Source organism: Saccopteryx bilineata, chromosome 2 (genome assembly GCF_036850765.1).
Source record: "Saccopteryx bilineata isolate mSacBil1 chromosome 2, mSacBil1_pri_phased_curated, whole genome shotgun sequence".
Lineage (NCBI taxonomy): Eukaryota > Metazoa > Chordata > Mammalia > Chiroptera > Emballonuridae > Saccopteryx > Saccopteryx bilineata.
In genome coordinates this window covers 372,000,212-372,013,335 of record NC_089491.1, presented here as the reverse complement: position 1 = coordinate 372,013,335, position 13,124 = coordinate 372,000,212, and the positions used below count along the sequence as shown (strand labels likewise).

General features: G+C 42.6%; 1 protein-coding gene across 1 annotated transcript in view; it reads right to left on the bottom strand.

Annotated features, from left to right (window-relative positions):
• BRCA1 (BRCA1 DNA repair associated) overlaps window positions 1-13,124 on the bottom strand; it is a 70,281-nt gene that overhangs the window by 28,788 nt on the left and 28,369 nt on the right. Inside the window, exons 10-12 of the mRNA XM_066263526.1 lie at window positions 7,312-10,668; window positions 6,472-6,560; window positions 3,436-3,607 (exon numbers count right to left, since the gene is read on the bottom strand). Of these exons, the coding sequence (XP_066119623.1) occupies window positions 3,436-3,607; window positions 6,472-6,560; window positions 7,312-10,668 (3,618 nt within the window). The remainder of the gene's footprint in view (window positions 1-3,435; window positions 3,608-6,471; window positions 6,561-7,311; window positions 10,669-13,124) is intronic.

Here is a 13,124-nt window from a genome sequence, read left to right as displayed (position 1 = left end):
ATAAGCTAACCTGAGTTAGAATTCAGTTACTCAACAGGACCTAAAAATACGGGGCAAAATGTTTCTATTTTTTTCTTTTAATCCTTATTTCATAAATATAGAAAAACAAGGCCCAAGTATTAAGTCAGTATCATAGGCCCCTTTAAATGCTTTCCTCATCTGGGGATCTTTTTTTTTGGGGGGGGGATCTTTTTTTTTTAAGATTATATTTTTATTTATTTTAGAGAGGGGAGAAGAGAAAGGGAGAGGGGGGAGCAGGAAGCATCAACTTGCATTATGTGCCTTGGCCAGGCAAGCCAACGGTTTCGAACCAGTGACCTCAGTATTCCAGGTTCACACTTTATCCACTGTGCCATCACAGGTCAGGATCATCTGGGGATCTTAACATGTTATGTATTTTTCATGGGTAGGGAATATGGGCAGACCTAACATTTAATAAATTTATTGACTGCCTTTATGTGCTAAACACTGTGCAAGTATTGGGAGAATCAAAGGAAAAGACATTGGAGAAGAAAGAAAGTGATATTAAGAAATGATAAACTATAAAATACAGAATCCATCATGAAATTCAGCTTTAGGCCCTAGCCAGTTGGCTCAGCAGTGGTGTGTTGACCCGGAGAGTGGAAGTCCTGGGTTCAATTTTTAGTCAGGGAACACAGGAGAGGCAACCATCTGCTTTTGTCGCCTTTCCCCGCTCCAGCTATGGCTTGATTGATTACAGTGCATTGGCCCCAGGCGCTGAGAATGGCTTGTTTAACCTCCACCTCTGGCTCTGGAAATAGCTCGATTCTAAGCATGGCCCCAGATGGGGGTTGCCAGGTGGATCCTGGTTTGGGTGCATGTGGGGAAGATTTATCTTCCCTACTCTCATTTTTTTGGGTTTTTTTAAAAAATTTTTTTATTTTTCTGAAGCTGGAAACAGGGAGAGATAGTCAGACAGACTCCCGCATGCACCCGACCGGGATCCACCCGGCACACCCACCAGGGGGCGATGCTCTGCCCCTCCGGGGCGTTGCTCTGTTGCAACCAGAGCCACTCTAGCGCCTGGGGCAGAGGCCAAGGAGCCATCCCCAGCGCCCGGGCCATCTTTGCTCCAATGGAGCCTCGCTGCGGGAGGGGAAGAGAGAGACAGAGAGGAAGGAGAGGGGGAAGGGTGGAGAAGCAGATGGGTGCTTCTCCTGTGTGCCCTGGCCGGGAATCGAACCCGGGACTTCTGCACGCCAGGCCAACGCTCTACCGCTGAGCCAACCGGCCAGGGCCTTTTTTGGTATTTTTCCAAAGTGAGAAATGCGGAGGCAGATGGACAGACTCCCCACACGCGCCCAACTGGGATCCACCCAACATGCCCACTAGGTGGCATTGCTCTGTTCTAACCAGAGCCATTCTAGCTCCTGAGGTGGATGCCATGGAGCCATACTCAGTGCCCGGGCCAACTCTCTCCAATGGAGCTTTGGCTGCAGGAGGGAAAGAGAGAGACAGAGAGGAAGGAGGGGGGGAAGGGTAGAGAAACAGATGGGTGCTTCTCCTGTGTACCCTGGCCAGGAATTGAACCCGGGACTTCCACACGCCAAGCCAACGCTCTACCACTGAGCCAACTTGCCAGGGCCTACTCTCACTTTAAAAAAAAAGAAATTCAACTTTAAAAAGCATGTAACACATCCACCCAGTTGATTCAGTTTCCGGGGGGGGAGCAGAGGAATTTTTAACAAGTGCTTTCAGGAATGGATATACCAAGGACACAAAAGCTCAGCTGTGTCTGAAAATCACTTCCCCTGTAACATGCCATAACCTTATAAATACTAATGTTTGCTTTATGAAAGATGGGTAATTCAGGAGAAAAAATAACAAAGTACCTGATACAAAATAACTTTACCTGCAGAAGCAGTTTTTTGTGTTTTTTTTTGGTTAAAAATAAAGATTTGAGCCTGACCTGTAGTGGCACACAGGATAAAGTGATGACCTGGAATGCAGCGGTCATTGCTTCAAAACCCTGGGCTTGTTGGGTCAAGGCACATATGAGAAGCAATTACTTCAAGTTGATCCTTCTCATTCCTCCCACAGCCTTCTTCCTTCTCTATCCTTTCTCTAAAATAATAAATAACACCTTTAAATAAAAATAAATAAATAAATAAGCACAGACTTGAGTTCCTAGAAAGCTTCAAAGGAAGGCCCTTTGCAGTGAGTGGGACTGGGGAAGAAAGAGATGGAGATGCAACTTGAACACGAGGTTAGCTGGATGGTAGCTATCACTGAGAAAATAGTGAAGAACACTGGGAGGGCTCACCACACCAGCCTATTCACAAGCATCAGCTCCCACTCTGGAACCCATCCCTGTGCCTAACATCTCATCTACTTGGCTTTATATTTCCCCTATTTAAAAACCTGCCCAATCTGCTGTCTCTCATTATGCTCTTTCCAACTAAATACTCTAAATTTCATCTTACTTTCTTTCATTTATGCCATGTTATCACTCAGCTCAGTGCTCACTTCTTACAGGAAGTCAGCTATGATTAATTCTGCCTGCCTGGTTACTCCAAATGCCTCCTCAGAGATTCATCTAGCCTGTTGATAACTATAATGTTGGGATAAAGCACCTGTGACTCTGCTATATAATTGGATTTTCTGTGGATCAAGATGCAGTTTCTGAAGTAGAGGGCACCTCTTCCTATAAACCAGAAAGCACATGACTAGAGCTTTATGATCTGACTCATGTGGTATAAGGAATATGAGTGTTTTTTAAAAGCTTTTTTTTTTTTTTTTGAGAGAGAGAGAGAGAGAGAAAGAAAGAGAAGCATCAAATCGTAGTTGCATCACTTTAGTGTTTCACTGGTTGCTTCTCACACGTGCCTTGACGGGGCTCCAGCTGAGCCTGTGACCTCTTGCTCAAGCCAGCAACATTGGGATTTTGAACCTGGGACCTCAGCGCCCCAGGTTGATGCTCAATCCATTGTGTCACCACCAGTCAGGCTGAGTGTTCCTTATAAGCTTTCTAAAATGACGGAGTTACCTATTTCTAATCTCTCCCATGAACCTTGGCTTGCTATGGGTTCTCCACAATCTCTCCTCATTGTGGGAACTCAGTCAGACAATAATTACTGTCTTGGTCTCTCTGAATGGTAGATGAGTTGTAAGCAGAGACTAAAACCAGGACTCTAAAGTTACCCACAGAGCAATCTTGGCCAGGTAGCTCAGTTGCTTAGAGCGCTGTCTCAAAAACCAAGGTTACCAACCATTGAATGCATAAATAAGTGGAAGAACAAATAGATGTTTCTCTCTTTCTCTCTAAAATCAATTAAAAATAAGTTTTTTAATTTCCCTATGGAGTGATTCAGCAAATATATGCTGAGCAAAGATCATAAAATGTTCAAGCTAGGTCCACATTTTTCTGGAGGGGAAGCATTTTGCTTAAAGGGAATTTGGTCAATATTACCAAACCTTCTTCTGATGTGTTTTGTTCCAGATTAAGTAGGTCCTCAGAGGCACAAGAATCAGCTATGAGGGAAGGGGACTTGTTAGAAGGCTGGCTCCCCTGCTGTTCCAACACAGCTTTCAGTTGGTCCATTTCCTGCTTGATCTTTATCAGATTATCTTGCATGGTATCCCTCTGCTGCAAACACAAGAAATGACACCAAGAAAGTTACACTCTTAGAAACTTGCCAGAACGTGAGAATATGTCATACCAATTAATTTAAGCATGGGAATTAAAATCACCTACTATGGAATTACAAATTCTGGCTGAACACTTTTTAATCCAACCATATTCATGCAATTAATGCTCATGAAATTATTTCAGAATGATGTTAAAGGAGGAAAATAATTGCTCAAACTCTCCCAAATAGAATTGCTTTATTGTGATGTCCTTTTGAAGCTGATTATTTTCTTTTAAAGCTCAGGAGCGGAAAAAGTAATTAAGGTGCTTAAATACTTTTGATATTTAAAATAAGTATGACTGTTAACATTTTACATAGGCTGTTTCAAAGATTTAGTGTTAAAAAAAAAAAGGCCCTGGCCGGTTGGCTAAGTGGTAGAGCGTCCACCTGGCGAGCAGGAGTCCCGGGTTCGATTCCCGGCCAGGGCACACAGGAGAAGCGCCCATCTGCTTCTCCACCCCTCCCCTTCTCCTTCCTTTGTCTCTCTCTTCCCCTCCCACAGCCAAGGCTCCATTGGAGCAAAGTTGGCCCAGGCACTAGGGACGGTTCTATGGCCTCTGCCTCAGGCGATAGAATGTCTCTGGTTGAAAGGGAGCAATGCCCCAGATGGGCAGAGCATTGCCCACTGGTGGGCATGTCGGGTGGATCCCAGTCGGGCACATGCGGGAATCTGTCTGCCTCCCCATTTCCAATTTCAGGAAAAAAAAAAAAAAGATTTAGTGTTGTGGGACTCATAAGAGACTTGGGTTAGTCCATATGAAAATGTCTGATTTCTGAGGACATTTCTTTTTCTGGGATTCTCTGAACATTTAGTTACTAACACAAAGAACAAAGAACTAATTCATTAAATTATCTATTTGTTCATTCATCCATTATATGTCAGACTGTCCTGGTGCTGGGGATATAGCCCGCATTGTGCGGACATTTGAGGTGGGGAAATGGTACCAAGAACTTCACAGAGAAGAACGTGTTAGAGGGAAGAAGTCAACAGAAGGAACCCCAAGAAAGCCTGTAAGGACATTTATTGTTTTCAACTCTAAGATAAGGGACTCTCTTTTGCTTATGGAGCTCATGTTTATTTTTCCATTTCAAAAAGAAATCTGCTAAGAGTAAGGTTTTAGATAAGGAAAGTATATGTAATTAAGAAGTTACAAAATATACTTTTCATTACTTTTAGAAGGAACATCAACGGTTGCCAGCAAACTCCAGGGAACACAGATTGTTTCACTCTCCATTTCTTCTTCTGATCCTTGAAAATGACTTGGCCCTCCACTAAAAACTAGCCATCAACTTTCTCCTGCTACACTAAGTTCAGTTTTCAGATTTTTATGACCAGGAAATGTATCCCCAGCTTTACAAAGGCTTCCAGTGATACCCTATGTTGCTGCCAATGTCTGCAACAGCGCCATTGCCACCACATGGTGCTTGTGAGTATAGTTCCATTATGATCAAAAAGGGCTTGCCTAAGTAAATCTGGAACGAAACCACAGATATCTGTATGTTTCAGCTATACTGGACACTACTGTCACAACCATCACATCTAATTTCTACATGCCCATTAAATAGGTTAGAAAATCAGAAAAAATAGTAATGGGAGACTTAGTTTATTTTCCTTTGGGTTTTTCTAAAGGAATTACTTTCTAACTTGGACAATTCCCCTGCAAGCAACTGGCCAGATACATTTGGGAGACCAAAACCAAATTGATTACCAAGTTTTCTTGATTCTAATTCTTTTTTTTTTTTTTCTTTAGCAACAGAGAGACAGGGAGAGAAATGAGAAGCATCAACTCATAGTTGTGGCACTTTAGTTGTTAATTGATTGCTTTCTCATACTTGCCTTGATGGGAGGAGTGGCACTCTAGTCAAGCCAGCGACCAGAGGGTCATGTCTATGATCCCATACTCAAGCCCGCAAGCCCACACTCAAGCCAGACGAGGCCGTGCTCAACCCGGTGACCTTGGGGTTTTGAACCTGGGTCCTCAATATCCCAGGTCAAGTCTATCCACTGCACCACTGCCTGTTAAGGCTGCTCTCTACTTTTAATACAGCTACATTACTTTAGAAGTTCCTTAAATCATGTTTACAATGCCTCTTTCTTCCATAGGGACCTTGGTGGTATACTACTGCTCAGATAAGTTAATGCATTCTGAAAATTACACAATTATTACTCCTTATAACCCTCAGGATAAAATCCAAATTCCTAAGTACAGCATTTAATATGCCCTTCATATAGTCTCATTTCATTTCTTCACCAAACCACCCCATGCCATTTTCTAGCCACACAGGACAACTTTGTGCTTCCTGAGCATTTCATGCCTTTGTGCCTTTGCTTTGATTGCTGCCTCCCTTCTCTTTCCACCTGGAAAACTCTTCATCTTTGAAGGCCCAGCTGGAATGTCTCCTTTGGAAGTCCTCACCAATACATCTCCTCCTATTGGGACAGATGATCCTGACTATTTCATTTATACTGCTAATGCATTAGTATACCAAAGTATAATACATGATCCTCCTTTGAAACAGTACTGCTTTCATATATGTTTTTGTTATAGGGCAAATGGGTTTTGATGGTTTAGCTTATTCATTAAATTTAGTATTTAGTGTTCTGCAGTGAGGTCGGTGGTACGAATGTATGAAATCAAAGGTAGCATGAGTTTATGCATGATTCTACCTAGGTGATTACAACTTAATCTGAGGAGACAAGGTACCAAACACAACTATTATATCACTAATTTTAAGGGATGATATAAGCATGTAAGAATGAGAGATGCATACTACTGAATGTAAAAGATACCATGCACACACATCCACACATCCTTTTTACCTGAGTGCTTAAAATTTCACTCTGAGAGGACAGCCCTGAACAGTCTTCAAAGAGGCTTCTTTCACTCTCATAATCAGATGCTGCTTCATCTTAAATGGTAATAAAAATAGATTCAGATGTAAAAACAGACATCAAAAACTACAATTTGTTTTATCTGTTTCTTCCCATTGGCATGACAAATATCACTTTCATATCACACAAAATGATTACACTCTTTGTTTTGGGACACCTTGATTTCCTCTAGAAATCATAACGAAAACCAGATACAAGTCTGCCAACAATTGGGGCATTAAATCTCATTCAAATAGAGATGGACTTTCAAAGAAAAGTACCTCAGGAGGAACATGCTTCAAGTTTAAGAAGCAGTTACTTTTTTTTTTTTTGTATTTTCCAAAAGTGAGAAGTGGGAAGGCAGAGAGACAGACTCCCGCATGCACCCGACCAGGATCCACCCAGCATGCCCACTAGGGGGCAATGCTCTGCCCATCTGGGCTATTGCTCTGTTGTATCCAGAGCCACTAGCACCTGAGGTGGAGGCCATGGAGCCATCCTCAGCGCCCGGGACAACTTTGCTCCAATGGAGGCTTGGCTGCAGGAGGGGAAGAGAGAGATAAGAGTGGAGAGAGGGAAGGGTGGAGAAGCAGATGGGCACCTCTCCTGTGTGCCCTGGCTGGGAATTGAACCCCAGAACTTCCACATCCTGGCTGATGCTCTACCACTGAGCAAACCAGCTAGGGCTGAAGAAGCAGTTATTTTAACTGTACTTAGAAACGTTTAAAATGTGCTCCCGCAAAGGTGTAAACATTTAGGTTATTTCTGTAGAATAGATGGTTCCAATACCTAAATTTGAATCCACACTCTGCTCTTCTAGATTATCCTCTTCTAGGCCAGTTTCCTTTTCATCATCGTCTGAAACCAATTCTTTGTCACTCAGAACTTCCTCGTTTTCAGACTCATGTCTCAGTTGTTTGGAAGGAGGAATAAGCATCAAGAAAGGATCTGAGGTGTTTGTATTAGTGGTCAAATCTTCTGATGCACTGCATTGTGAGGAAAATAAGCTACCAGAACATCTCACTTCCTCACTAAGGTGAGCTTCCTGGGGTGCCTTGGCCAACATTACTTGGCTACTGAAGTTATTCAAGCTACTCTTTAATGATCCTAGGTTCTCATCTGTTTTCTTAGACAGACTCTCTGTGGAAGCAGCATTATGTCTGGTAGATGGAGAAGGTATACTGGTTACTTTACCAAATAATAAGTGTTGGAAGCAAGGAAGCTCTTCGTCCTCACTAGACATGTCCTCTTCTGAGGACTCTAATTTCCTGGATCTTCTTTGGTGACGTATATGGACCCCTAAGGGGCTGGGGCTCCTTCTGAGTTCTTTCTGGACACTTTTACTAAAAATAGCAGATCTTTCTTTAATGCCACTTTCAGCAAAGCTGCTATTCTCCTTTATTTTGCTGTCATCTAACAGGTCATCTGGTGTAGCAGAACAAACCTGAGAACCAGGACTACTTCCCACAGGTTGTTCTAGGTTATCTGAAATTTGACATGCATTAACAGCCTGAACTACTACTTCACTTTCTCCTTGCCTTTTTATTTCAGGTTGTTTACAATTACTTATAGAAAGCCTTGGCTTATAGACTTCGGGCTGCATGAGACCTATTCTGAGACTAGCACTTAATTTTGATCCTCTTTTTCGATCTGGTTCTGCTTGAATGTTTTCACCACTGGATCCTACTTCACTGATACTAGAGCCTACTTCATTAGTACTGCTTGAGCTGTCTCCTTTAACAGTTCTTTCTCTAATGTTATTTTGGCTAATTGTGCTCACTGTACTTTGAATGATGTTCTCATTTCCCATTGCTCTTTCAGGTGACACCAAATATTCCTCAAACTTTGACAAGTTTTCCTTATTTACAGTTTTAAAAGATGACCTGATGGGAGAGATAGATGGCATGTGGTTGAGGTTTTGTGAGATTTTGTGTTTATTTTCAGGAGGGAGTTCAGTTTCATTGCCTCTGAACTGAGGTGACTGACAAAGCCTAGAGATACCTTCTATATCATATTTGGCATATTCTCCCAGCTTTTTGTCTTTCTCACACATAGCAGAAAATCCTGCAGTGGTGTGAACTGCCTGTACATGTGTGATTTTATATTCTTTCTCTCCCTGATTTTCTTCTTTGTGTCCACATCCAGGAGTGGCTTTTGGACTTTGTTTCCTTAAGGACCTTGAGGGAGTATAGACAGTCGCACATTTCTTTCCTGGGTTTCCTGTATTTGAAAACAGAGCAAATGACTGACGCTTTGAAACCTTGAATGTATTCTGTAAATACTGTGTATCAAGTTCACTCTCTTCCATTTCTATGCATGGCTCCTGAGTCTGGTTAACTTCACAACTCAATAGATCCTTAAAGCCCTCTGTGTCACTTCTAGTATCTTTAGAACAACCATGGCTAAGTTCCTTGGGGCTTTCAATTGCTGCACGCACACCAGCACGTTGATTTGGTGCCTGTTTTGCCCTCCCTGGGGTGTCAGGTTCCAGCAATGAAATACTACACTGAGTATCATAATCAGTGTCAGGTACCAATACAATATTGTTACTCTCCACAGAACTCCCAGTTTGCAAACTTCTTCCTTCACTTAATATCAGGTCTTTGAGGTCTTTGGTTCTATTAGACACTTGAATTGTTCCTAGGTTCTCTTCTGTTTCTTTTCTTTGAAGGTTAGGATCGACAGACTCTTGAAGTGTATTAGAACTTGAACTATCAGTAAAAAAACCAGGTATGTTTTTTAAATTTAGTTCTGGAAAAGCATCACTAGCAAATCTTTTGTTTGTTTGTTCCTTTGACTTGTTACTCTGCTTGGCTCCAGCGGCAGGTTCTTCACCTTCCAGGAGTTGAAGCTCTTTGCTGTGCCTGACTGGTATTTGGTCCAAATTCTTCTTCTTCACTTCTTCACCACTAGAACAACTATCAATTTGTAGTTCAGGATGATTAGGTGGGCTTGGATTTCTATTGACTACTAGTTCAAGTGCATAAATATGTTTGGTAGAAGGCTTCCTCCTCAGCCTATTCTTCTTAGGTGCTTTTGAACTGTGGATATTTAATTCTAGTTCCATATTGCTTATGCTGCTGCTTATAGGTTCAGCTTTACTTCTGGAAGCAGAGTCTTTTTCCAATGATTCTGCTGGATTAGCATTTTTCTCTTTCTGAACATAATCACCTTTTGTTTCAACCTCATGACCATTATTAGTAACACTCACATCACCATTCTGCTCTGTTTGGTCAGTTCCCTCAATTATCTTTTCAGGAGTCTTTTGAACAACTGCCAAATTTACCTTCTTGATAAAATCCTCAGGATGAAGGCCTGATGTAGTTCTCCTTTTAGACTTTGGTTTATTTGTGAGGGGATGATCTGCTATCTGAGGTTCTATAACAGATGCTCCTCTAATTAGATTTTCAGTTATGTGGCTTAATTTAGGGAGGCTTGCCTTCCTCTGATAGGTTTTCCCAAATATTTTATCTTCAATATTACTTTCTAATGGTTTGGAGTGGGCTCTTTCACTTTCACATATTGAAGTACCATGAGGATCACTGGCCATTAAGACTATTTTCTCTGGAGAACCAGAATATCCATCTACTTCATTTGGAACTTCTATTGCAGCAGTTGCTTCCATATTTGATTCAGAACTCCCATGATGTGATCCATCAGAAGTTAGTATTTTATCACGTCTAGAAAACCACTCATTAACTTTCTGTATACTACTATTCCTTGTTATCCAAGGGATATCTTGGGAATCTCTAAGACAGTCAGAGCATGGAGGTTCTTTTCTCTTGTTCAGGGGATCAGCATTTACAACTACCCTTTTCTCTATGGTGGGAGTCTGCCTATCATTACATGTTTCTTTACTTTCAGCCCATCTGCTCTGCTGGCTCCTAGCTAAGCCAGGCTGCTTGCTTTTATTACAGAATTCAAGCTTTTCTACATTCATTCTGTCTTTAGTGAGTAGTAAACTGCTGTTCTCATGCTGTAATGCGCTGGCATGAATATTTGTGCTACATGGCTCCACATGCAAGTTTGAAACAGAAATACCCTGATACTTTCCTGGATGTTTCTCAGTGGTGGTCAAATCTATATTACTGGATTGATGATGTTCAGTATTTGGTATGTCTTCAGAAAACTCACAAGCAGCTGAAACTATAAAAAACAACAGGTGATTAACAACTGAATTATCATGAAAAATATATATACTTAGGCCCTGGCTGGTGGCTTAGTGGACAGATTGTCTACCTGGCTTATGGATGTCCTGGGTTTAATTTCTGGTCAGGGCACACAGGAGAAGCAACCATCTGCTTCTCTCCCTCTTCCCCTTCTGTAGCCAGTGGCTCGATTGGTTCAAGCGTGGCCCATGTACTGAGAATAGTTCTGTTGGAGTGCATTATCCTCAGGTGCTAAAAACAGCTTGGTATTCAAGCACTGGCACCAGACGGGGTTGCTGGTGGATCTTGGTCAGAGTGGATGCAAGAGTTTGTCTCACTATTTCCTCTCTGCTCACTTTAAAAAAACACAACAAGGTCCTGGCCAGTTGGCTCAGTGATAGAGCATCGGCCCAGCATATGGAAGACCCAGGTTCGATTCACAGTCAGGATACATGGGAGAAGAGACTATCTGCTTCTCCCTCCTCCCCCCTCTCCTTCTTCTCTATCTCTCTCTTCCCCTCCCACAGCCAAGGTCCCATTGGAGCAAAGTTGGCCCGGGAGCTAAGGACACCTCCATGGCCTCCGCCTCAGGAGCTAGAATGGCTTCAGGCACAATGAAGCAATGCCCCAGATGGGCAGAGCATCGCCCACTGGTAGGCATGCCAGGTGGATCCCAGTCAGGCACATGTGGGAGTCTATCTGACTGCCTTCTCCCTTCTAACTTTGGGGGAAAATAACAACAAAAAAAGAAAACCCGCCATATATTTAATACAGCTTAGGGTGGAAATTAAACAACTGGCTATTTTTAGAGAAACTATCCTTTTAAACAACCAAGTATACTAAAGGCGTAGCTCATACTCTTTCATGCAATTCCTTTTATCTATCTAGATTCTCATTAGTTACACTCAAGATAATTAAAATCTTTATTTCAGAATTCTCTCTACTCATAAACCACAGCTATTTCCCTAACCTGTACCAGTGAGTTAAAAGCAGACTTTGGCCTGACCAGTGGTAGCACAGTGGATAGAGTGTTGACCTGGGACACTGAGGTCCCAGGTTCGAAACCCCAAAGTCACTGGTTTGAGCGCAGGCTCACCAGCTTGATCGTGGCAACATGACCCCATGGTCACTGACTTGAGCAAGGGATCGCTGGCTCAGCTGGAGTCCCCTGGTCAAGGCACATATGAGAAGCAATCAATGAACTAAAGTGCCACAACTATGAATTGATGCTTCTCCTCTCTAAAAAAAAATTTTTTTTAAATAAAAGTCTTAATGATTTTGGGCATCTGACATATTACTGTGCTCTCTGTTCCCTCTTCAGACTCATACTACCTATATTTAAATAACAGTATACAGCCTGACTGGGTGGTGGCGCAGTGGATAGAGCGTTGGACTGGGATGCGGAGGACCCAGGTTTAAGACCCCAAGGTCGCCAGCTTGAGCGCAAGTTCATCTGGTTTGAGCAAGGCTCACCAGCTTGAGCCCAAGGTTGCTGGCTTGAGCAAAGGGTCACTCAGTCTGCTGTAGCACCCTGTGTCAAGGTACATATGAGAAAGCAATCTACGAACAACTAGGGTACTACAATGAGGAACTGATGCTTCTCATCTCTCTACCTTCCTGTCTGTCCCTCTCTCTGACTCTCTTGGTCACAAAATAAATAAATAAAATTAAAATGCTTTTAAAAAAGAAGCTTTAAAAAATACCAATATGCAAAAGATGAAATATAAACAAATAAATTTAAAGTAAAAGGCAATAATCAATTACATAGGGTACTATTATAAGCACATCAGTCTAGTGGCATTGAAATAGATCAGGTTGTACCACAATATCTGAGAAAGGATGATAGCCTAACTCTGCCAAGAGGTGTTGCAAATTATAAATGTCCCAAATGGTCTTCAGAATAATCTAATTACAATGCTGTATCCACCCATTCTCTTTCTTTCCAAAAAAAATTTTCCTATTGATTTGAGAGAGAACGATGATGGGAGGGAGAAAAGGAGGGGTGGGGGTAGGGGGGAGGGAAAGAGAGAAGTATCAACTCATCAACTTTCTCTTTCATTTAGTCGTGTGCTCACTGATTGCTTTTTTTTTTTTTGTATTTTTCTGAAGCTGGAAACGGGGAGAGACAGTCAGACAGACTCTCGCGTGCGCCCGACCGGCCGGCTCTGCCGCGACCAGAGCCACTCTAGCGCCTGGGGCAGAGGCCAAGGAGCCATCCCCAGCGCCTGGGCCATCTTTGCTCCAATGGAGCCTTGGCTGCGGGAGGGGAAGAGAGAGACAGAGAGGAAGGGGGGAGTGGAGAAGCAAATGGGCGCTTCTCCTATGTGCCCTGGCCGGGAATTGAACCCGGGTCCCCCGCACGCCAGGCCGATGCTCTACCGCTGAGCCAACTGGCCAGGACCCTGATTGCTTCTTGTACATGCTCTGACTAGAAAGTGAACCCGCAACTTTGAC